The 26,164-nt window shown below is 40.8% G+C and overlaps 1 protein-coding gene across 6 annotated transcripts in view; it reads right to left on the bottom strand.

The window, feature by feature from the left end:
• Window positions 1-43: 43 nt before the first annotated feature.
• Window positions 44-26,164, bottom strand: part of FAXC (failed axon connections homolog, metaxin like GST domain containing) — a 78,178-nt gene continuing 52,057 nt past the window's right edge. For 4 of the 6 annotated variants that reach the window (XM_077902991.1, XM_077902993.1, XM_077902994.1 and 1 more), the window contains 2 exons: window positions 16,331-16,447; window positions 44-8,654 (listed from right to left, as the gene is read on the bottom strand). In XM_077902991.1, the coding sequence (XP_077759117.1) occupies window positions 8,365-8,654; window positions 16,331-16,447 (407 nt within the window). In that variant the 3' untranslated portion in view covers window positions 44-8,364. The remainder of the gene's footprint in view (window positions 8,655-16,330; window positions 16,448-26,164) is intronic. The other 2 variants (XR_013382965.1, XM_077902995.1) reach the window with 2 other exon arrangements.

Below are 26,164 nucleotides of genomic sequence, written 5' to 3'. Positions count from 1 at the left end.
CAAAAAGAGAAGCAAATGGGAATAAAGACATTCACAGCAAAGCTATTTCATAACCACTAGTTATCATTTACACATCAAATACATACAGCATTGAGACCAAATGTACAGAATTTCCACATTTATATACAGTAATCAACATAGTGCACAATTCAAATCTATCTTACAATCAAGTGTACAAGTTTAAATATGGCTTTATAAACTACTAACAATAACTGTGCTAAAGTAACTCATAGGTCCAGAAATAAACACTGGAATGCCACCTCCACACGGAGGCCCTTTGTTCAGCAAGACGCTATTTGTGTTTGCGAAACAGATGGTTCAGGTAAATGCTTCCAGGCCGGCCGTGTCCACCCATCAGCCCCCAAGCAGTTGAAATGTGGGTTCAAATTATACCAACATCAGTCCTTCCTATCTCAGACATCTGAAAATAAATCTGTGCATCTTCCACACATTTGCAGACATGGGGTTACAAACAAACAGAAGAAAGATATATAATCAGTGAGATGATGGTTACCAGGAATTAGCAAAACATGCTTTTCAGATTCGTACTGGAATTCTCAAGCAATACATCCCATATTTGCATTGTTTTTTTCCCCTCCTTTCTTATTTTGCTTAAATCCATGGACTGTGAAATCTTTCAGAAATTTCCGAAACATTCCAGATCAAGTGGTCCCAAAAAACAGGATCAAAAATGGCTCTTGTAAAGGGGATATCTATGTATTCACTATTCTCTTCCCCAACTAAAAATGTCCATTTTAAGTAAAAATAAATACACGCAGACATACATTCCTTGACCTACGATCATGCGCCCATGCCTATTTTACATATCACTTTGCCGCAAATGTTACATACACATTCTTTAATCAATGGCAGCCTTCTAGGTGCTACCCCTAAATACACCTTGCCCTGTTCCCTAAACTCTTATTGAGTGCGGGAGAATATGAAAATTTCTATGTTTGCCATGGTTTTTCATGTACGTATCAGTACAGCAGTGTGAGCAGTGTGTGTGTGTTTATAAATAAATATGCTAACGAGCATGCTCAGAAAGTTTTACTGTGGAGTGAATGAGCACAAAGGTTTGGAGACCCCTGCCTAAATACCGATGATTTGGGGTGTCTCCATTTAAAGGACATCAACGAAACAAATAGACATTACTTTGTACATTTTATACGTATAAAATGGAAGCCATATGCCACAAACCCTTTTGAGAAACTAGAAGGAAGTTCCAGAATCAAAGGAACTGGGTGGAGTCCAACACTCTGCTCTTACCTGCTCCCCTACTTCCTTGGCTTTAGGTGGGACAATCCTGGAGCTCGAGCATATAAATTAAGACAAAGATCAATGTTACTCCAATGCTTCCTTCACCGGTCTTCTGTATATCCACAAACAACCCTTCCCTACAAATTGCATTTGTTTTTGTTGTATAAACCTGGATTTTGTATTGTGTTACTAACACCACCACTGAGACAACTTTTGACGTGCCGGACACATCTCTAACACGGCCATACCACGTGGCTGCCTGAAGCCACCACATCCGTCGCCCTTTTCTCCTCTCCTCCCACTCCATGAAATCCTCATACCATTAACTGAAGGATTCAGACCCTCATCTTCCCAACCATCACCACCGTCTGAGCTGTCAGACACTCTGCAGGATGCACATCTCTGGGGAAAACACATGTTTACAATAAGCATGATCCCATGAGACTGATTACTTGAGGTAATCATTTTGACAGGAGTAACACAAACATGTCGCCCCTACTGAAGCAGAGATTCCTCAAAAATTTGAGCACTGTTTTTAATCTTATTGCTGCAAAAGAATTCAGATACAATTTGTTTAAAGTAAAAATACAATCATTTGGACATGGTTTGTGTTTGAATAAGCCAAATGTGATCTCTTACTGAAGAGAGAGAAGAAAATATGACACAACACTTCTAATTCTGAACAACTGTTAAAAGAAATCCACAGATCTGTTTCGTTTTGTGACTGTTAAGAGGAGGGAGGTGGCAAATATCCAAAGCATTGCATTTCTCTTTCCTAGCCCTCCACTTAATTGTATTCCTTCTGCTTTTTAGCCACAGCTAATTAACATGAAAATTTAGGAGCTGAATCCTATTGTTTTTAAAGCCATAAGTAACTTTTAAAAATACTAAAGAAAGGAAAAGTTTTAAATATTATTGATAAATGAGTTGCTCTATTCCAAAGTCACAAAGTAAAAAAAAAAAAAAAAAAAAAAAAAAAAGATGTTTGCTGTGGTGGGGGCAGGGTGTAAGTTATTCATATTTAATAAAATTAGCCATTATCATAAATACATATTGCTCTACAATTAGTGGATTGCTTCAAAATATTTAAAGCTACTAATAGGGACAACAATTTTCAAAAATCCAAGAAGGCCATGAAGTTCATTGCTGATGTTATTTAATTGTGTACAGAACACTAAAGTCTCTACCAATCTTTTATTCTAGGTAACTTGTTTCTCCTACTAAAATGATCATGAGTGTTGGTGCTGGGTAGACCACATTCATAAGTTAGTTTATTATTGCAATGGGCCCCTTTATTTATCTAAAGGTTTTACAACTTGGAGCAATAATCTTGAATTTCGAGCATCCCACTTTGTCATAATCTAGCCAGCAATAAGTTTCAGAGGGCCTTGTTCTGGGGACAAGTTCCCTGCCTTGGCAAGAGCCAGAATGCCGGAGGGGATCACACTGTCAGCCCCAAGAGAGCTGAGTCACTTTCCTTTAAGCTATTTTTCAGTTTCCTCTCTAACCATCTCTAAAGACCAGGTCAATATGTTACTCATCCCAGTTATCTTATCCTAAAGGTTAAGGAATCTTAAATAATATCTTCCGGATATTCTTTAAAGTCAGGGACTAAAAACTCAAGTTTCTGGTAAGGAATTCAAATGACGAAAACATTCATGATGTGTTTGCATTTACTCCCAGCACTAGCAAGAGTACTCCAGGAAAGTGGGACCTCCTGCCCCACCCACTAAGGGGATCCTTTCAAACTTCACCTAGTTTCATCCAGACCACCGGAAGCAAGTGAAAGAAGGTCAAACACTCCACAATCATACATAATTGATGGCTGGATCTATTAAAGATGGGTTGCCAGAGTTCAGCATTCAGACTTCGAAGTATTTGTGATCGAATGTACCTTCATCGGTTCTTGTTCAACTTAAACAGCACTGCACATAACGGAAAGCAAAGGATCTTGGATCATAGTCAGGAGCAATGAAAATAACTTCACCCTGTAAAAAAAAAAAAAAAAAAAGAAGACGACAAAGACGACGACAATAAAGAAAAACCTGAGTAGTTACCTATCAACAAAGGCACCATCCTTTTATTGAAAATACACTCAACAATTATCCTATGAATGAATTCATGAATAAATGGATGGATGAGTACAGGAAAATGTGACTGTGCACACCTTTTTCCTATAAGGAAAAATCCAGCCTCTTCTCTCCTATCTGAAGCCCCCAGCCAGTCACCCTACCCACGCAGAAGTGGTGGATTCAAGGGCTGAAGTGAAGCTCATCTGGCCCTGAATTGATTTTGATAAACTAACTTTTGGATAGTTTAAAGACAACCGACAATGACAACAATAAAATCTTGTCAGTTTCGAAAGGTCGAATCTGTCAAGACAAAGACACTTTATCAATTAATGTTAGACTGCTCTTCTTCCTTCCTTCCCTGTCACTCAACACACACTCGACATGGACAATAAGAGATTGCTTTTGCACGTACATCCCAGACCAATTTTTCTCCTCTCTGAATACATCAGAGGCAAGAAAGAATGAACACTAACAACAGTAACTTTTAAAGACTTTCTAATAGGCTTATTTGGCTAGGGTCTGTGAGATCCCTAAGGAATCCATGAATGATTTCAGGCCTCTAAAACTGAACTTATATGTAAAATTTTGCATATTTGCATATATGTATTTTTCTGGTAATAAGGTACAGGATTTTCATTAGATTGTCAGTGACAGCCCCAACACAAAAAATTTAAAACCACTACTTTTTAGTGTATGGCCTGCTTTCTGGGCATACCTTTCCCATGTAGCCATCATGGAAGGAAATGATGAGTGCTGTGTTTCTAGAGAAAGGAGAGATTATAATGGGCTGGGAAGTCTTGCAGAATGGATGAATGGGCCTCAAGAGCTGGGCATGAGTTGGACCAGCAGATAGGAAGGGCAGGCATTTCAGAAGAGAGGCTAGCATAAGCAGAGGCAGAAGAGAGGCTAACATAGGCAGAGGCATAAGCAGAGGCAGACAGACACGAGGCCTATTTAGGCAGTGGCAAAGAGACCAACCCAGATGCACTGGATGGCTCACAATGGAGGAGCCCTAGGAGACACAACAGGAAATGAGATGAGAGAAGAGGTGAGAATACCATGCCCCAGGGAGTGGCCCTCATCCTGAGGCAATATGGCAGCCCCTCAGGGCCAAGGCTTTTTAAAAAAATTAATGGTGGTGGGTGGAATGGATCAGGGAAGCAACCAAGCATTTAAAAGAAGCTTTCAGAGAAGTCTAGGCAAAAAAAGGATGCCCTAAAACAAGGATGTCATGTCTGTTCTGTTCACCTCTTTATCCAGCATGGGTCCTAGGGCCAGGCAGAGGGTAGGTAGATGTTCAGTAAATACATAATAAGTGAACAAACAGGTATGGATTCTTTAAAGATAAATAACAAAGGATAAGGAGTCTTGGTGACTTAATGTCTTTCATAGAGTCTAGCAGTGTCTTGCACAGAGTAAATCCTAATGAAAGATCTCTTGAATTGGTCTGGATGGACCTGAATAGACATGGAGAACAAGAGTGGAAGACCCCAAGCACTCTTTAAGAGAGGCGGGGACGTTCTGGTTCCATAGGCATGGAGTGATTTCTCAGGGGACATGAGTTTTAAAAGGAAACCAAGTCAAAGTGGTATAATGGCAAGAACCATCTAAAGCAAGGTCAATGATTTCAGTTCAGGTCCTGCCCTCCAAATGAATGTGCATGTGACATAGAGCCAATAACCTCAGAGGCTCTCCTGTAAGGGGATTTCTACAACTAATCCATGGCCCCGCTATACATTGCTATGATTCTATACTTTCTCTCAAATAATCTAGGCAACACCCATGAAGCTAAAATCCCTAGCTCTTCCTTTCCTTGAACTCTTAACTATTTTAGGAAAAGATATCCTAATTTCTAACACCACAGTACATACAGGCAGGGTTCATTGGAGGGCCAGACTGCAGTTGTGATTCAAGTCCAAGTTGTTCTAAGTCTATGATCAGTCACCTGGGTGGCCTCCGTAGCATCACTGTTCACAATTCATTGTAACAACAAAATGGTAAACTCTGACAATATAGTTTACCTCTGCATAAATTTATATTGCCCTTATATCTATTCTGCCACATGTAGATTAAATCACACTGTTGCTGCTCTTCGATCCTGATGAGTGGGGATAAGTGACAATGGGAGAGGGATGGAAGAGCAGAATTTATTTTTACAATGACAGGTAAAAAAGAAACAAACAAAAACAGGTGGCTAGTGGGTCTTCCGATCAACCAAAAAACATCTGTTAACATTAAAGATCACACTTCCTTAAGTTACTTTCCAATAAAAAAGAAACACAACTTGAACAAGTAAGCCAGATAACCAAAATATCCCCTAATTTCTTGTTATTTTTTCTTATAAGTAGCACCTGTTCACCATATTGGAGAACATTTCAAATCTGGGGAGCTTAAGAATGAAAGATAAAAATTAAAAAGATAAAAATAAAGCCATCCCATAAAGACTACCCAGGTCATCCACACCACAGCGATTCTCTCTTGGTCCTTTTGTTTCTATAATACACATTGGAAGGTAAAACCTGGGTATATTCCAGGGTTCCAAATCAGGTTACACCTACAAAATGCTGTATAGTCAGTCATGAGCCATCAGGCTGGTACCCAAGACTCCAAGTGGTAATGTCCATTCAAGCCCCTGTGACAGGTACCTAGATAGAATGACTTATTTTACAACTTCACAAAAAAACATTGGCTCTCCATGTCCTTGCCAAGCTATGCACAATAAAAAAATATGTGACTCTACACAGGCATAACTTAATCATTCTTGAAGTGAAGATATAACACACCTGGTGCTATATAGTAAGAATAAATTGTTGGCAAAATTTCAAACACAACTCTTTCCAGCTAAGGGTGGGAACAGGGCAACTCGGTCTTTTTGCGGACAGGTCTATAGTCCATCTGTTTATTTCATTCACATTTTCAAGCCCAAAATTTCCCTAGTCAAAGTATCCCTAGTCACTCAGAACTACCACCAGCTGACCCTGGAACACACGTTAGAGACAGAGATGACCAATCCTCGCACACGACGCTGGAGATAAAACACGCTCATCCATTCATTTCTTCTCCACCACATTTTCATCAGGCACAAACAGTCTCCTCTGGAAGATGAAAGGTTTTAATAAGATACTACCAATTGGGTTTCCTGTGCAACAAGAATTTCTAACTCAGGGCATCTCCACATTTCTTCCCAGTTACATATATCCCACACAGTTGCTTCAATGGTAAGCGGCCTCAGCAACTCTCCCCCTTTACCTCTTTGTGAATCCACCACATTTTAGGGTTGTTTTTGCAAAAGCCATATTCAAAGAGAGTCTTTTTCAAGCAAAGTATGTGAACTTCTCAGCACAAGTTGCTGTCTTTTAAGCAGTGCGTCTTTGGCCCTACAATGAATAACCATTACCCAGTGAGTCCATTGTGATCGGAAGCAAAGCAGTTCTGTTTGCAGTAGTAAATCTTAACACCGACCCTCCTAGCCCAAATCCACGGCCATCACCCCAGCATCTTCACCCCATATTTCACTGGAAAATGTTTTAAGTCAACAAAAATAATGTCTTCAGAGATGCCTTGGTAAATAGAGTAACCCCAAGGATCCATGTGCTCTACGGGGAAGGAGAGGGAGCACAGGGAGACTATGGGAAATCCTTAAGAAATATTAAGATTTGTCCTCAGCATTGCCTTCCTCTCACGGGGCAATGGCTGAGAACACCAGAAAGGTTGCATTAGTAAAACTGCATAGAGTCTACACTGCACAAAGTGCTTTGATATCAGTAACAGGATCCTCTTCATACTTCATCTTTTCAATACTTCTTGCAAGGTTTGTTTTCAAAAAGACATTACATGTTGGTAAGCGACTGCTTAGAAAAATCAGTCAAATACCTTCCCCTTCACCCCTAAGAAACCTATCATATTCCTGAGCTTTATTCCCTTCAAATAAACCGAACACAGGCAACTTAACACTCGGGAGTCAACAAAGGACGACATTCCAGTGTGCGTTCAGGCAACAAAAGAAAGACTTCTGCAGGTCCACAGAATTGAAGACTGTGTGTAGCTGTTGATGATCTGTAAAAATATTTTTCAAGGCTCTTTCAACAAAAGATTTCGATTCAAGCAAGATCACAGGGAAGAACGATGACAGAGTCCTAGCTGTGCCTTTGCATGTTTCGTCTGCTCGGCTTTTGCGAGTCGACTGTGGCTGCTGTTGGCTGGATATGGAATTCCTCTGCCCTCGAATCTTCATACGTCGGAAGCACAATCAAGAAGAAAATGTTGCGTTTATGTCACACCCCTTCCAAGAGGTTTAAAGCGCCGAATGTTACCACGTGAATCCTCACAACACCCCTGTGAGGTAGGTAGGTGGAGAGTATTGGTATCCCCACCTTACAGGTGGGGGAAATGAGGCACACAAGAATTAAGGGACTTGCCCGAAATCACACAGCTAGTCACTGGCAGGACAAAGAAAACTTATACTGATTAGCACCTAACACAGTGCTTTGCACGTAGTAGGTGTTTCACTGAATATCTATGGATTTTATTTGAATTATCTCAACATACAATATACACAAATAAAATACAAGCAGCCACCATAGAACATCTGTCTCCTACATTTCTCCTGGCGACTTGTCTCATTGACTCTGAACCCAGGTAGATGCAGGATGTTCAAGACTCCATCTCACAGCTAAGCCCTCCGGTTGAAGAGGATCTACGTAAACACGATCCATAGACAACCTGCTCTGGCACCTGCTCTACCACAGAATGTAGTTTTCTAATGAAAACAAAAATGGATTTCAGGAACCATGCTGACTTTTTTTTTTTTTTTTTTTTTTTTTTTGCCTGTTTGTTTTAAATGGAGCCATCTGAATGGTTCTGTGTTTTTGTTTTGTACAAAAAGAAATAAGGCTGCTATAGTCCAGTTAGCTTGTGAGAAGTGTGCCGAGCACGAAGATCTCCTCCCAGCTGAGATGGATTTCTACCCAGGACGTCGGGCCAACCCCAGGGAGTGGCAGCTCTAGCAGAAGAGGGTCAGCGAGGCTGAACATCACTTGCACTGTTCGTGGTCTGTGTAGTCATCCATGTCCACGTCAGAATCAAAGAGCGAGTGTCCAGTGAAATCTGTATCTGGGGTTCTGGAAAAACTGTTCTCTGCTCCCTCATCTTCAAAGGTCTCTGTCCTTGAGTAAAAGCTGAAATCCAGCAGGGGCGTGTGGGTTTTGCTGCCCTCGCTGCTCTCCTCAGACTCATAGATGGTGTTGTCATCATCGTGGTGCCACTCGGGCCAGAATTTCCTCCTTATCCTCTCACAGTACATGGCAAGGTTGATCAGCTCACCTGCAGGGAGAGGGGGGTGGCAGTAAGGAAAGCCAGGGTTAATTCTCAAAGGCAGCAGCTTAGCTTTATGGGGGAATTGGGAAGAATGTGGTGGGGGAGACATTAACAATGTTTTTCTCCATGGGGACTATCAAAGATTTAGATGTTCATGCACATAAGAAGAAAGGTGAGTGAGAAAAGTTAAATCATAAATGGGCTGAGCGAGATATAGGAGAGAGTCTTATGGTGATGATGGGGGGTGGGGGTAGAGTATCCACAATGGCAGCTAAACTACCATCATTTGGCTTTGTAAAGCATTTTATTATTTCATGTTTGCTTATCAAGAGAACTGGTGCTTTGACTGGTTCATATTTAAATTAATTTATAGCCCATGAAAATACACCAACTGTTAGTTGGGGTAAGTCAGCCAGAAGTAATCATTCATTCTACAAATATTTGCAGTGTAATTAAGGTCTGGGTACTAAGCCAAGTAGTTGAAAAAAGTTATGTTAAGATGTTAGTTTTGCCCTAAATAATCCTAAATAAAATGGATAACTCAGAATTGTCTATGGATGAGTGTGCCCACAGGCACTTTTAAGTAAAACAGGTATTTTGTTAAAATTTTTTAAATTAAATTGAAACGTTATACCCATAATTAGGTTCCTACCCAGTCACTGGGCTACTTTTCACGTGAATCAAAGGAACACTTTGGTTAAGTCACTAAACTTGTCCAGGTATTGGTCTGAAACATGACACAGAATTTGACATGCATTTCCTAACTCCCAGGGAAAAATGAAGAGGGTGAGTTTTTGCCTTTGATCCACCAGATGGCAACATTGCTTACAAATACATAATTTGTCACTATTCCTTACAGGATCTCATTGCCCTAAGAGTATTCTTCGGATGTTTGTTTTTTAAAAGCTCTATAAACATCTACTTGTTATATAGGTAATCCATGTTTTATTGTAGAAAATTAGAAAATGTGGATACGCAAAAAATAAAAGTTACCAATAATCGCATCCACTGTAATAACATTTTTGTTTATGTTCTTCCAGAAATGTATATACTTCCATATACATTTATATATATTTACATTTGCTATTTAGCATATATTATATATTGTTTCCTATGCTACTTTTTTCCACTTAACATCCTATAATGGAAAAATTTCAATTTCACACTATCATCTTGATAGCTGCACAGCAGTTCATTATTTGGATGTACCATAGTTTCATTTTGTTTTTTACCAGCCCCCCTTTGTGGCCCTTTAGGTTGTTTCTATATTAATGAGTCTCTTGATTATAGCCTTTAACTACACTATTTTATTTTCTATCAAAGATAATATACTCTCATTCCGGAAAATTAGAAGTCTGTATATAGAAATGGTATAAATAGATAAGGAAGAAAACAAAAGGCACCTATGCTCTCATCAATCCAAGGTCATCACAATTAACATTTTGGTGCAATTTATTTCTGCATATTTTCTATTTAATTATTGTCATTGTTACCACTTCCTGTTACTTTGCATAACATCATTATATGCATTTTCCATGAAAACTTTTCAAAACTTGATTGCTGCTCTGCTTCAATAAGCACATTCCCTACAAAACATAATAAAGTTTTGTCCTACTCCATGGAGTTAGTCCTACTCCATGGACTAGTATTGGTTCCAGGTCACCATTTTCAGTTGTCTCAGATCCTAACACTCCACTCATATTACGGAAGAGTCCCTCCTGATTCCCTACTCAAGGATTTTACATACATACCCAGGAGCCAGAAGCCAAGGAGCCAACATCAGTGCTCCTTGAAAAGATGCAGGCAAAACCTTCCCTTAGACTCTTCCTCAGGGAAGCAGTCATGAAACACCTCACCAGGTATTGCTGCCCTTCACAAGTAACCAAGACTCGGACAAAGCTGTGGAGGCAGCACCAAGGTTTGGAGAGTGGGGGGGCGGAATCAAAGATCATGGTCACTTCACAGTAGGGTCTGGGGACAGCTGTGTTTGCCTCAATCAACACCATTCCCTATTAACAGGTTAGTGAGCATCTAGAAAGTCAGAATCTAGTCACAGAATCTACACTATATATGGTTCTATCTGCCTCTTGTGTGGCTGTTTCTCTACTCTCGGTTTCTTTGCTTTTCTTCTAGGAGAGCTGCCCTGCCTTCATAGTGTGTGACATTAATACCATTTCAGTGTGCAATAATAAAAATTAATAATAATAGTAGCAAACATGCATATAGTGCTTACTGCGTACCAGGCACTGTTTGAAGTGCTTTATTCATGTGTTGAATTAGCCCTTGCAATAATCCTATGAGGCAGGAATTTTTATTATCCCCATCTGTCATGGGAACACTGAAGCAACAGAGAGGTTAATTAACTCGCCTAAGGTCACATAGCTTGAAAGTGGCAGAGCCAGGATTCAAACACCAGCAGTCTCCAGACACCATGCACTTCGCCACGAATCTGTTCTCTCCCTCTCTACTGATGAGCTGACAACCTGGCTTGGGAAGTACTAGCTGCGCACTCTCTGTCACAGAATTTCTTCCTGTAATTCTTCCTGGGGTCTCAAGAATTATGAGGGGACAGGTGCCGCCCCTCAAAGATAAAGAGTTGTCAAGAAAAAGTGATGATTCCATCATGCAGTCCAGAAAGGGACTGCTTTTGATACACAAAAACTAGGAGCCCACATATCCATCCTCATATCCTGCCACCAATAAAAAGAATGGACTGAAGAATGAAATTTTATGGTTGAGTTCTATCCTTGTCTGGCTTGGCCAGTCTCTTCTGTGCCTAGATTCTCCATCAGCTAACCCATTCAACATGCCACCAGCCAAAAGAATAGAAAAAAGTTGGCAATAGAAATAGGCTCTGTGTATATGTGTGTATGTGTGTGTCTGAGATATGACTGTGTTAACATAAAAGCCTATGTTGAAGGTGTAAACTTTGTAAAATTATAGGAAAACTGCCATTTTTTTCAAAGTGTACTTAATAATCAGATAACGATTTCGTACATCAAACCAGTAAAAATTAAAGTCTGATAATATCCAATGTGGAGGGTCAGGCATTGTAACTACATGTCTCATGGAATTATAAATTGCTATACACTTTTTTGGAAAGTAATCCAAAATCTCCTGTTGAAATATTAAATGTATATATCTGTTGGCCCAGAACTCCACTTTTATTTCTCCAGTCTACTAAAAGAAAAGCACCAGTATATAAAGATATACGGGTATGGATAGCAACAGCATTGTGTCAGTAAAAAATAAAGGTGAAAACAGCCTGAATGTCATCAATAGGGATTGACTGAATGAATTATACTGTATCAATTTTATATATTCTGTAGCTGTTAAAAAGACATAATATTGTATTAAGTGGAAAAAGCAAGTTATAATGTGTATAATACAGTTCTACTGCTTAGCTTAAAAATAGTAAAAACAAACCAAAACTACTATATACACATATGTAAATTTGCACATGAAAAAGAAAGGCACAGAAAGATTCATCCCAAATTCTTAATATTGGTTATTCTATGGGAGTGATATTGGACATGGATGAGGGGGACAGCATAAATCTTTTAAAATATTCAGGGCCAAAAAAAAAAAATCAGGGCTGCTTAGGTGGCTTAGTCGGTTATGCATCTGCCTTGAGCTCAATTCATGATCCCAGGATTCTGGGATAGAGCCCTGCATGGGGCTCCCCACTGCTCCCCCTCTTTCCTACTCACACTCTCTGTTGCTGTCTCTATGTTTCTCTCAAATAAATAAAATATTTTAAAAAATTGTTTTAAATAAATGTTTTAAAATTTTCCTATATAATTGAACTTATTATGACAATCATGTATTTTTAAATTTAAATTTCCAATAAAAGGGGCACCTGGGTGGCTCAGTGGTTGAGCATCTGTCTTGGCTCAAGTCGTGATTTTTTTTTTTTTTAAATAAGAATATACACAGCTACAGTCTTTCTAACAAGCAATTTAGCCATGTAGACTAAGAGCTTAAACCTTTTAAGGTAGAAATTCCCCAACCAGAAATTTAGCTTAAGGAAATAACCAGAAATAAGCAAGAATATGTATTTATACAATATTCACTATAGAATACTGGTTTAAAAAAATGTGAAATAACCCACAAGTCCAGAAAAAGAAGATTAATCACATCAATTACAATGTAGCCATGGGATAGAATATTATGTTGTTTTAAGGCATATTTAATGACAAGGGAAATGGTCATAATACATAGTTCATTAAAACTATAGGTTTATAACTGTATCAGCATCAGGATCCTAATTTTTAAAAATATACACATACATGTACTTCTTGAAAGATGAGGACACATGCTACAATATTAACAGTAGTTCTCTGTGTGTGACAGGGGGCACAAGTTATTTTTTTTTAACTTTTCTACTTTTTGAAATTTTCTCCAGCAAGAAAATAATATTTCATATATCTACATCTATCTATATATATATATATGCAAACACACACTTATGTATATTTTAAGAATTGCTGAATATTCAAAGTCCCTCAACTTACTCACCTAAATCAAGGCAAATTTCTCACTATTTTAGATGGCTCCAGTACACTGTGTGGCTAGATACTGTAACTAATATCTAGGACCAAAAGCTAATATTTACACATATGCACTCACACACTCACACATGCAGTGAGGCCAACAGTGCCCTGGCGGCTCCAAAGTTAAGGCAGAAAATTGCTTCATCCAACCAAGCATTCACACTCCTGGTTTTGAGCCAGTTCTAAATCATACAGGTTCTTAGTTGTTTCTGCTTCTCCTTCCTCTTGTTACTTCTTAGGGAAGTCTCCACCACAGGAAGAGCAAAGACGGAGAAAGAAGTAGAGGCGAAAGTAGTAGTTTCCCTTCCTATTAGCAGCTCCAGTCAGAAGGTTTAGAAGAAGAGCATGGAACCAATGACCAAAATGTGATTTGGAGACTCTCTAGGGACTTTAATGATTCATGCGACACCATTCCCCAGGGAGAGCTGGAAGCTGCTAACTTGTTTAAGAATCAAGTACATGCAACCATGTGCCAAAGTCCCTCACGGATGATGGTGTCAGATTCCCTCAAATGTGTGGGCATTGAGTGGGACTCAAAATCAATCCTTCAAAAAGGCTGACCCATTTCTTTAAAAAGAACAATAAATGTCTCGAGTCCTTCCAGGAAGTGAAAGAGAGAAGGGCCAAGTCATAAATAATTTAATAAAAGATGGTTCATCCCTGCAAGAAAGGATTCCATAGAATTTGATAGTTCTACTTATAATGGATACCTAAATGCTTCTGAGTAATAACAGATGATGTCAGTTGTGTGTGCACATGCACGCACGCGCATGAGCAAGCACTTGGTACAAATACAAGTCTGTGTGTACAAGTGAGTGTGTATGGAGTATGTACATATAGAAGTATGTGAGTATAATACCCAGTGCTCATTACAAGTGCCCTCCCTAATGTCCATCACCCAGCTACTCTGTCCCTCCACCCTCTGCCCTTCCAGCGACCTTCAGTTTGTTTCCTATAAGACTGATGAATCACTGAGCTCTACCTCTGAAACCAATAATATATTATACGTTAATAATTGAACTTAAATTAAAAAATTTTTAATCAGGGGATCCCTGGGTGGCTCAGTGGTTTAGTGCCTGCCTTTGGCCCAGGGTGTGATCCTGGAGTCCCAGGATCGAGTCCCGCGTCGGGCTCCCAGCATGGAGCCTGCTTCTCCCTCCTCCTGTGTCTCTGCCTCTCTCTCTCTCTCTCTCTATGTCTATCATGAATGAATGAATGAATGAATGAATGAATAAATAAATAAATCTTTAAAATACTTTTTTAATCAAAAATTAAAAAAAAATAAAGAATTATGTGGACAGATGTAACAGTCTGTGTACTCACCAGTGTGTAAAAGTGGTGTGCTGGGGAAATGGAGGGAGGGAGTAGGAAGTAACAGGAACAGAGGGTACATATAAAACATACCTCTAAATGAACTAAAGGGAACCAATATATTTTTAGATAATTAAAATGAAGAGAAACTATGTTAAATGCTACAAATGTCACCATTAGGATAACATTCAATTTAGGTAAGTTTTAACATATTGTAAGATAAAGAACATCTCTGTGCTGATTATTTAGGAAATTAAGTATCAGTGCATACTATCCCAGGCCTCACTCAGCTGAAGTTCTGGAAGACCTTCAGCCAGTGCCTGACCCATTCCAACCAAGTCTGGTAATGTAGCTGAAGCCCCAACCCCTCCAATAGGAGGATCTGGAGAATGACTTCTGTCCTTAGCCTGGTCTGAGCTTCTGGGCATGCACATGAATACACACACACAGACACACACACACACACACACACACACACCAGAGTGCCATAGCCTTCACCAACCTTCCTATCCACCTACCTGTGACCACCACACAGGAGTATTCACCTGCGTCATGTTTCTTGTATCATTCTGCCTTGGTTGGTTCCCAACCATCATCCATCCAACATTAAAAGCATTCTATATGCTATTCACTGGTGACCTCATCTACACTCCCAGCCTGCTCAGTCAGGGCATAAATACCCTGGTCAATTCTGTCACTCCCCTTCTCAAACCCAAATATTGGACTTTGAACCCTCTATCCCCAGCCCCCAGGCACTTGCTTAGGTACTTCTTCAAATTGGAGAGGACTCCAAACAGTTCCCACCCACCAACACAGGGGAAGCCTCTCCCAGGGGCCCAGCTTCCTTGTACATCCCACCCCTTCAGTCTGCACCCCTCAACGTACACACACGCCAAGGTCTGGTCCTTGACATCAACTCACTTTGATCTGACTTTCCCTGCCCCCTTGCTAACATGAATTTTACTCTTGGCTTACCACCCCTACCTCCACCCACCCCCACACATATATTCATTCCTCCTCTAGGTCTGGTCCTATTCACCCCTACTTCTACTCCTCCAGTCCATAATGAAACTCTGGCAGGCCTTACAGCCAAGCTCATACTACAAAAATACAAGATTGTGTTTCTTAGGCAACATACACAACTACTACAAGTAATAATATCTTACATTGTATCTGACTTACGAAGCATTTGTTGACACTTGCCCCATTTTTCACAATCTTGAACTTTCTAGCTCTACTACTCTCAATATATGACCTGTAGACACCCACTGGAATAGGAGAAAAGAATATTTTGAACTCCAATGATGTAGAAACGTATGTACTTATACCTACACGTGAAATACATAAACCTGCTCAGACTCAAAAACAGCATGGAGATGGGCAGTGAGTCCATCAGCCCCAGCCTACCATGTTTGCAGCAGCATTAGATATATCAGAAAGTGGTGAGCCACCTGTGTCCCAAGGAAATTAAGAAAGCCAACAAAACAAAAGCACTAAGTGGAACTCAAGCTCTGTATCAACAAGTACTAAGTCCACTACGTAGGAGTTGAAAGAAAAGCCCTGGTGTGATACACAGTACAATTTGTGTCAACTTTGTTGAGAACATAGTCTAGGCAAGATTGCAGCCTGGTCTCTCCTCAACCCCTAAATATCATGAGCACAGTAAACTGACCCTGGCCCTAGACACCACAGCCTGGTGTCACCATGAAACTTAGTCAAGTTCACAGGCATTGGCCTAGAATACTTCATTGTGTTACCCCTACACACCCCTTCATCCCACAGCAACTCCCAAAACCCGAAGAGGTTTGTAGGACTTGCCTTTGATCAGCCGCTCAGGTCTTGTCCCAGGTAAGGTCCACATTGCCTGTGCCAAGTGTCCGAAGACAGTGGCATCAAGAGTAGAAAGCTTGGGCCCCATGATGTACTTCTTATCACCTGCAGCAGACAGAGCAGAGAGGTTATTGGGCTGGCCTGCACTGCCCCACATGGCCACCATCACATAAAGAACAAATTACATGTCCATTTAACTGTGTGTCAAAAGCTTTGCAGAGACAAAATGCATGCACCCTCTTTTTCTTAAAAAAAAAAAAGAAAAAAATATATATATTAGAAACAAAAGTAAAACAGACAATTCTGTGGTATATCAACCCATACAGCAGCAAAACAGAGAAGTAACTGGGAACATATCAAGAAAAGCAGGTGAGGGGGGAGGTTCATGGGGTGAAGGGAGATGTGATCACCCACAGACCTCTGGAGGCACCTCCTCGTCTCAAACTCTGGTAACTAAAACTTGAGATGCTTAAGAACACCTGAAAATTTGCTTAAACCATCTCAAAGGTACCCCACACCAAGCACACCAGCCTCAGGCACCTACTTTATTAAATTAATACATTTCCTTGGAAAAATTCAAGAAGCCTAAGCTAGGTGGCAAGGTTTTCCATGTTGCACCATGGTCTTGGCAATGGTCTCACACTGAGCACCAGCTTCTGAAGGAAGAGCTACACAGAAACTATGAAATTACAGGCCTAGGGATTGGGCTCACATACAACGATGTGTTGCACTTCTGCTCCCATCTCTCCTTTTCCATCACTACCGAACTACTGGACATCTGACCTATTAAAATTGCCCCAACTTGTCTCCCGAGCTAGTGTCAGGCGCTGTAGCATACAGAGGCAGCTCAGGAGGAACTGGATCCACCGTATTCAGATCCCAGCAACATCAGTAATCCCTGTGGGAGCCTACTCAGTACTTACCCTCCCAGAGCCTCAGTTTGCCCATCCGGAAAATGGGGATGACATAAACAGTGCTCATTTCTTAGGGCTATCATCAGGATGAATGGCATAATGCACATGAAGTACTTAGCACCATATGTTGGTACCTCAAGCCTTCGCTTTCATGATAGCAGCCCCTTTGTTTCTGCAGCACATTCCTATCCCACCTGACTTAAATCACTAAAGTACTCTTCACCATGTCACTCCCCTTCACAACTACCATCAATGGGCTATGATATGGGTTATGAAATAAAGTCCAAACTCGGAATTCAAGGCTCATTATGCTCTGCCTCCAACCCATGTTCTGGCTTTATCTGATGCTCCTTCCTTACTCTGGCAAGTCTGGGGGGGACCCCCCCCTTCCCAGCACACTTCATGCTTCCCAAGGTCCCATCTTTTCTTATGCTGTACCTACCCCTTTCCCTGCCCTCCACAGTCTGTATGTGCTCCCCACTTCTCTCCATCTGGTAAATTCTATCCATCCTTCCCGGTCCAGCACAAGCCTCCTTCCAAAGCTTTCTCTGTCTATTCTATCTGGTGGTAACAAGAGTCTTCAGTTCAGACAGTCCTGAGTTCAAACCTTGCTATTAACATATGACCTTGTAGGACTGTAAGGCCTTTTATGCCTACTAACCTCAATTTTTTGAACCATAAAATGGGAGGAATTGCTGGTAGTTTAGACGAATAAGTGAGGTGACTTGAGAGCACACAGCAGAGGCTCTTCTCACCCAGCCTCTTGGGTGGCATTTCATCCATAATGAACTATGTGCTGGTTGGGTATGTTTTTGTTTTTATTTTGTTTTGTTTTGTTTTTCTTTTGGTTGTTTGTGCATTTTATCTTTCCAATTAATGATACGGTCTTTGAAAGTAAGAATAATTTCCTATTTTTATTAAACAAATTCTAATGAAATATTTACTACATACCAAGCATGCTTCTAAATGCTGTATGCTACAAATATCTACCCATTTCACTGCTCTTGAGTGGCAGGCTGACAAAATTAAGTATCTGATGACTGTGTATAAACAAGCTAGAAGGAGAAATGGCTTGAGTTGGGAATGCAAATTAACAGACCAACACAGCACAATATGAACATATGGAAATGTATCAAATCAATACTCTGTACACCTTAAACTTACATAATGCTTTATGTTACTTATATCTCAATTTTATAAAAACAACCCCCCAAAAAACAACAACAAATGGAGCTGGAGATCATCTTTAAAAAATTCATTTCTACTCTATATTCTACTGGGACCAAGAAATGCCCTAAATATGCCCTAACCAAATTGTCTACTTGGTGAGGACAAGCAAGTTAGATGTCCATACCAGAGGCCCCTAAGGTGTTTCCCACTGTCAACCAATCTCTCCATTATTTGAGCCTTACCCTGGGATCTAAGCCCTCCATCCATATACTGGGAATACACAGGAAAACACTAGACAAAAATAACAGAGCGAACCTGGATAAATCATTTGTTCTCAAGAGTGTCAGTTGTTTCCGTGGGATGCCTCAGTCAGTTAAGCATCTGCCCTCAGCTCAGGTCAAGATCCTGGAGGCCCTGTATTGGGCTCCCTGCTCAGTGGGGAGTCTGCTTCTCCCTCTGTCCCTTCCCTCACTTGTGCACATTCGTTCTCTAATAAATAAAATCTTAAAAAAAAAAAAATCTCTCTCTCTCCCTCTGCCTCCCCTTCTGCTCCTCCCTACTACTCTTTACTTTCTCACTCTCGATCTAAAGTAAACAAACAAAATCTTTAAAAAAAAAAAAAAAGTGTCAGTTATTTCTTAATGCACCCTGCTGGCTCCATGCCTTGGCCTCATGGAGTGGCTGGCATTAGTGATGCAGGTTGGCTGAGCGACCCTGACCCAGAGCTCTTGTGCCATCCTACAAGGGCAGGAGGGGTGAGCCAGTGATCCCTATAGGACTATGCCAGGGCTTGGCCCAGTCAAGGCCCAAACATAAGGAAGCCCACAATGCAGAAGCCATGAGACAGTTTTAGGGACTACTGTGAGAAGGCCCACACAGTTTCAGAGAGAAGAAAAACAAGACAGGACAGCTGGGGATGCCTGGGTGGCTCAGCGGTTGAGTGTCTGCCTTTGGCTCAGAGCATAATCCTGCAGTCCTGGGATCGAGTCCCACATTGGGCTCCCTGCATGGAGCCTGCTTCTCCCTCTGCCTGTGTCTCTGCTTCTCGCTCTCTCTCAAGAATAAATAAATATTTTTTAAAAAAGACAGGACAGCTGTAGTAGCTTCCTGCTTGAAAGAAAAAAAAAAATGTTGATCTCTTTGATTTAAAAAAGAGAGAAAGAGATTGTCTAAGGGAAATGCCAGAGTGAAGTGTATAAATTGACAGCTGTTGTAGAACCCAAAGACTTTGGAGACAAGAGGAAAAAATACAAAGGGATAAAAATAAAAAAATAAAATAATTTTAAAAAAACCAACCTTAGGAACCTAAAAATAAGAGCACATGGGACTTTGATAAAAAAAAGAAAAGAAAAAATTTAATAAAAAATATAATCATTTGAATCCATACATCAACTAGTACATGCAGTATTCAGCCCAAATTTCCTATTTGGCATGAGAACATTAACACTAAAAATTCACAGAGTTAGTTAGTAATAGAACCAGACTAAGAAGGCTGGCTCCCAGGTCTTCTAACCTCTGGCCTTAGGCTCTCTGCTCTGTGTAATATGCCACATGGATCATCATCCCAGAGATTAACACCCCCTGGAACAGCAGGAGGGTTGAGCTGTGATCCTTTACCAAAAACAATGCTTTAGAGAGGAAGGAATTCTGAATATAGGAAAAAAGAAAGAAAAAAAGCCTAGGGCTTTTTAAAGATGCTTCCAAAAAAACCAGGACGGAATTCGTGGAAAATGATGAACGGTAGATACAAAATTACAAGTGTATACACACACACAACAGTCATAAATTTAAAGAATATCAAAATATACTCTGTTATTGAACAGTCCTCAAGTACCAAATAGCAGGAAGCCTTTACAAAAATTTTATTTTGAAATGATTTTAGACTAACAGAAAAGTTGCAAAAAAAAGGAGCTCCTCTATACCCCTCAAACAGCTTCTGCTAATATCAGTATCTTATACAATCATAGTACCTGTATCAAAACTAAGAAATTAATATTAATACAGTACTGTCAACTGCACTATAGACTCCATTCAGACTGTATTAGTTTTTCAACTACTGCCCTTTCGTGTCCCAGGATCCGATCCAGGATTCCATCTAGGATCCCACACTGCATGTGGGTGTCATGTACCCTCAGTCTCCTCCAATCTGAAAATTCCTAGTCTCTCCATGTCCTTCATAACCCCAACACTTTTAAAGAGTACTGGTCAGTTCTTTTGTACAATGCTCATCAATTTGAGTTTGCCTAAGTTTTTGTATGATTAGATTAGGTCATGCATTTTTGGCAAGAATACCACGGAAGTCATAATGTAACCTTCTGTGATGGTTAATTTTATATGTCAATGTAATTAGGCCACAGAGTGCTAAGTTTTTTGGTCAGTTTATTCTGGGTTTTTGTGAGGGTGGGTTTTTATGTTTGTTTTTTAAAATGTTATTTATTTATTCATGAGAGACAGAGAGAGAGAGAGAGAGAGAGAGAGGCAGAGAGAGAGGCAGAGGGAAAAGCAGGCTCGCTGCAGGGAGCCTGATGCAGGACTTGATCCCAGGACCCTGGGATCACGCCCTGAGCTGAAGGCAGACGCCCAACCCCTGAGCCACCCAGGTGCCCCTGTGAGGGTGTTCTGAATTAGGTTAACACTTAAGTGTCAGACTGACTACAGCAGATTACTCTCTCTAATATGAGTGGGCCTCATCCAATTAGTTGAAGGCCTTAATTTTTTTAAAAGGTGGGGGGAGGCACCTGGGTGGCTGGTTAAGCATCTGCCTTCAGCTCAGGTCATGGTCCCAAGGTCGTGAGATGGCCCCACCTCCACCAGGCTCCCTGCTCAGCGTGGAGTCTCCTTCGCCCTCTCCTTCTTCTCCTCCCTCTGCTGTGCTCTCTCGCTCTTCCTCACTCTCTCTCAAATAAATAAATATAATCTTTGAAAAAAAAAAAAAGGGCTGACTCTCTCCAGAGTAAGGGAGGATTCCTTCTGCTTAATTGCCTTCAAATGCGGACATGGACTTCTTCCTGCCTTTGGACTCAAACTGAAATATGGCTCTTTCTAGGTGTTGAGCCTGCTGACCCAGCTCTCCTGGGTCTCCAGTGTCCACTCACCCTGTAGATCTTGCAACATGTCAGCCTCCATAATACAAGAGCCAATTCCTTATACTAAACTTTTATATTAAACATATACATACCAATGTATATATTTACCTACGTCCTATTGATCTGTTTCTCTGAAGAAACCTGACTAATATACCTTCTCAGGGCAACCTATCAGAGGATCCATAATTTCCATGTGTCTTCTTAGTTGTGATGTTAACCTTGACTATGTGGTAAAGGTGGTGCCCACAGATTTCTTCACTGTAATGGTACTATTTTTCCTTTGCAATTAATAAACTTGGAGAGATATATTGAAACTCTATAAATATCATATTTCTCAGCAAACTCTGCCCCACTGATTTCAGCATCCACGGGTGGATGTTATCTGAAATAGTTACTACTATGATGTTTGCCTCGTCAGGATTTTCTATTTTTCTCATTCCTTCTACATGTATTGATTGGAATTCTACTATTCCCTACATCCCCTATTTACTAATGTATTCAATTATTTATTTATGTAAGTATGTATCCATCAATACTTCTTTTATTCCATGGCTTATAATCCAGTACTATTAGTATATATTTTCTTGCTCAAATTGTTCTAGCCTTGGCCTTTTGGACATTGGCAGGAAGTAATTTTAAGAGGGAAATTGAATTTAGATTTGACTCTACTTAGAGACAGAGGCCAAGCTAAGGTCTCAAGACTGGAGCACTCCCAGCTTTCACCAATTGGTTCCAGATCTTGCGGTCAGACATTGCAAAAACAAAACACTAAAGGCACTTCTGAAGGGCACTGAAGGAACAGGCTTGGGGGACAAGGTAACTCAAGCTTCACTTTCAGTAGGTAAACTATCCCCACTACTTTCTATAGGGAGGGACTCAGGTGGCTAAGAGATACCTGAGCACCTGTGACCCCCTGCCAGCTTCCAGGTTGGGAGTGTGGACCAGAACCACTGGTGAGGGCAAATGAAGGTTGAAAATATCAGAATCCCTGGGAGGTGAGGGATACCAGACTCCCTGAGGGATGCTCCACCAGAGGTCACTTTCCAAGCAGATAGAACACCTCCATTAGTGTGCAGAGCCCTTCTGATTGTGAGGGTGAACCTGCATCGCAAGAGAGTGTGGAGTATATCCAGCCAATGAAGGCAGGGTGACTTCAGGTGCCCAGGGTGATTTCACAGAACTCCATGCCCGGATCTTCAAGTGGCCACTAGGGAGCAGAGACCAGTAAGGAAATGCAAGGACGGTGAGCAGCCAGCCAGAGAGGAGAAGCCATGAAGAAGAAGGGCCCACAGCAGGGGCAACAGGCGTTGGCTCCACTGAGGGCTAGGGAATGCTAGCTGGTCCTAGACATTTCTAAAATCTGATCCTACCTCTCTTGGGTGGTTTGGGCAGCTCTTCTCCATGGCAAAAGCCATGACACAGATGCATTAACCACTGGGGCACCCAAGGATGTCACAAATTGAGTGGAGGTTGCTAAGTAAAGAATAACAAAACTGTTCCAGAACCCTATAGCATATTTGCTCTTGAGCTGTGATTGGATTTTACAAGATCACTGGTCAAAATCCTAAGCAACCCCATTAATCCAAGGCCGCTTATCCTGACCTTCAAGCCTGATCTAGCTCTTGCCACCCTATCTTCCACTTCTCCTGTCATGAACAGCAACACAGAGCTGACCAGGAGACACCAGGACACAACAAAGATGAAAGTATATGAAAGAAGACTGACCATGTTCGTTAGGTTCCTCACCCCCATTAAGGACTGACTGAGGTGATGATGGGTGGATGATGACGGAGAAGGGTGAATATGGAGAGCAAAGGAACACGGTTGTCCAGAAAGAACTAAATCAACATGGAGTCTGAGAAGAATGGTCAGAATCCAAGCCTGAAGATTCAGGCCAAACTGAGAGAACAAGCTGTATAGTTGAAGCAAGCCAGGCGTGGTGGGTAGGGGAATGAAGGGAAGAGGAGAAAATAGAGCAATAATGGGTCTTAAAAGTCCCACTTAAAGGGTGGGACTATATAACAGCGCCAACTAAGAGAGTACTCCTGGTCCTAGGCTGTTTGCCTGCTGCCTGGCTCTCAGCCTCCTCCTTGCGGGGAGCTGCTAACTTGCCCCCAGTCCCAGGCAGGACAAGCCAAGGTCTAGCTAGCATGAATGTTCTACTTCAGTCAAACATGCTGGGTGCTCACCCCATCCTCCCTGGCCTCAGATAACCTCCTCCTATCCAACCTAAGCCTTCCCTCAGATCAGGTTCTCCCTCCTCTACTCAGTGAAGATCACCCTCACCGTCCCAGCACATGAGTATCTCTCACTGCCCATTCCTCTGCTAAACCCCTGAGGCACAACTGCTTAGAGCAGAGCTGCTCAAAGAGTCTGAGCCCAACAGCTAAACAAATTCTCAGGTTCCATCTACTGAATCAGAATGCCTGGGAGTGGGACTAGAAAATGTTTTAATAAGCTTTCAGGTCAATAAAAATCACCTGGAGAGCCTGAAGTTCTTGGGCCATATTTCAAATAGCACTGTTCCAGATGTAATTTTAATATATATATATAGTAAACATATATATAGTAAACATATATAGTAAACATAAATATAGTAAACATACATATATATATGTTAACTAACTAGAATTTAAATAAAAACTTGAAAAAATTTTAAGAAAACAAATAGCACTGTTCCAGGTGACTCTTAACATGCCAGAGTTTGAGGAGTATTCATCTGGACTAGATCCGTGGTCTTAAAATTGAGCATGCATCATAATCACCTGGAGGCCTTTTGAAAAACACTGATTGATACCCCCACCCCCCACCAGGAATTTCTGATTCAGGAGGTATGGAGCAGGACACAAGAATGCACTTCTATGGGGCACCTGGGTGGCTCAGTCAGTTAAGCTTCCAAACCTTGATCTCAACTCAGGTCTTAATTTCAGGGTTTTTTGTTTTTTTTTTTTAAGAATTTATTTATTTATTCATGAGAGACATGAGAGACACAGAGAGAGAGAGGCAGAGACACAGGCAGAGGGAGAAGCAGGCTCCAGGCAGGGAACTCAACGTGAGACTCGATCCTGGGTCTCCAGGATCACATCCTGGGCCAAAGGTGGCGCTAAGCCACTGAGCCACCCAGCCTGCCCTTAATTTCAGGGTTGTGAGTTCAAGCCCTGCATTGGGTTCCATGCTGGACATGGAACCTACTTCTAAAAAAAAATTTTTTTTTTAAAAATTTGCATTTCTAGCAGATCCCAGATAATCTAGTGTTGCTAGTTCAGGGACCACCATTTAAGAACCACCAACCTAGCTCATCATCAAGTATTTCACACGTGCTATCTCATAGTCTGATTTGTGTGTATGTCCTATCTCCTCAAGCAGGTCTTTGAGGGCAAATAACTCTCAGTTTTACTTTTCTGTCCATCTGGTACTTATCACAGTAGAAATTGTCAATTAGGTGATATTACCCTTAATTATGTTTAGTCTCTGTCCTTTCTTAAAATGGAGAGCTACTGTGACGATTAGCAGATATAATAATGTAAAAGTACTTTGCAAACTAGAAGGTATAATAATGTAAAAGTACTTTGCAAACTAGTACTTTGCAAACTAATGTTATTTTTAACATTAGAAATAATCTTCTACTCATCACCAGTAATGAGAACAAGTAGTGACTGTGGACAGAACCAGTCCAACATCTCTCCCACTGTAGACATCCCTTCTCCATCCCTTCTCCCACTTTCCTACTACAAATTCCCCAGCGCCAACCCTGCTAAGGACGTCTCTATCACTTCTTGGGCAGGACAGACTATTCTACAGTTAGTTCCTTACATTGAGACAAAATAGAACACCTTAGAATTTCTGCCATTGATCCCAGTTCTTTCCGCTGGGATCACACAAAGAATTTATGGCCATATTTATCCGTTCCTGGGAAAGTAAATCTCCACTAACATACTTCTAAAGCAAAAGCTGACCACTTTGCATATATATCACGATGGCATCGTGGATAGAAAGTTTACTGGAGGGCTTTGGAAATAGCTACAGAAATGAACTTCTGACTCACATCTATTCCCTCCCTTACTAATTTTGTTCCCATTTTGCAGTGGTCACTATCAACTCTCCTGCCATTTAGTTAAATTTCCTATAAGTGGCAGAAGAGAAAGGGCTTTGCTAGAAAATATAAGTTCAAGAGAGAAATTAAAGAAAACAGTCAAAAAATGTTCAAGCTCTCATTTTTCTCTTAGTCTAAGAAATAAAGGGTAATTGTGTATTTCAACTATGGGCTTTCTTATACTCGAGCACTGATATGACTTATAAGCAGATAATTCCAGTGAAGTCAATGAGGACATCGCTCGTATTTCTAGTTGTCCTTCCCTCGCCTTTAATTAACTGGTAATTTGAGGAAAATTGAGAAACAAAGATTTTTAATACTTTCCCCAAGGATAGCATAGGTCACAGAATCTTACCAGCCAACTTCAAAGAATACACGTTAAGCTCTTTTTCTGCATATGAATTACCAAGAGCAAAGCTGCAAGGGAAAATAAAATCTACTTTCTGTTCTCTTACACTCCTGATCAGACTCTCTTTGTTGGGCCACTTCCTTTAAAGAGCTCTTGTTCACATTCCCAGCATATCCTAAAATTGCCATGTATGTGATTCTTTCAATTATG

Source organism: Canis aureus, chromosome 7 (assembly GCF_053574225.1).
Source record: "Canis aureus isolate CA01 chromosome 7, VMU_Caureus_v.1.0, whole genome shotgun sequence".
In the NCBI taxonomy this organism is placed as follows: Eukaryota; Metazoa; Chordata; class Mammalia; order Carnivora; family Canidae; genus Canis; species Canis aureus.
The sequence above is the reverse complement of the archived record's forward strand: the minus strand, read 5'-3'. Positions and strand labels throughout refer to the sequence as shown.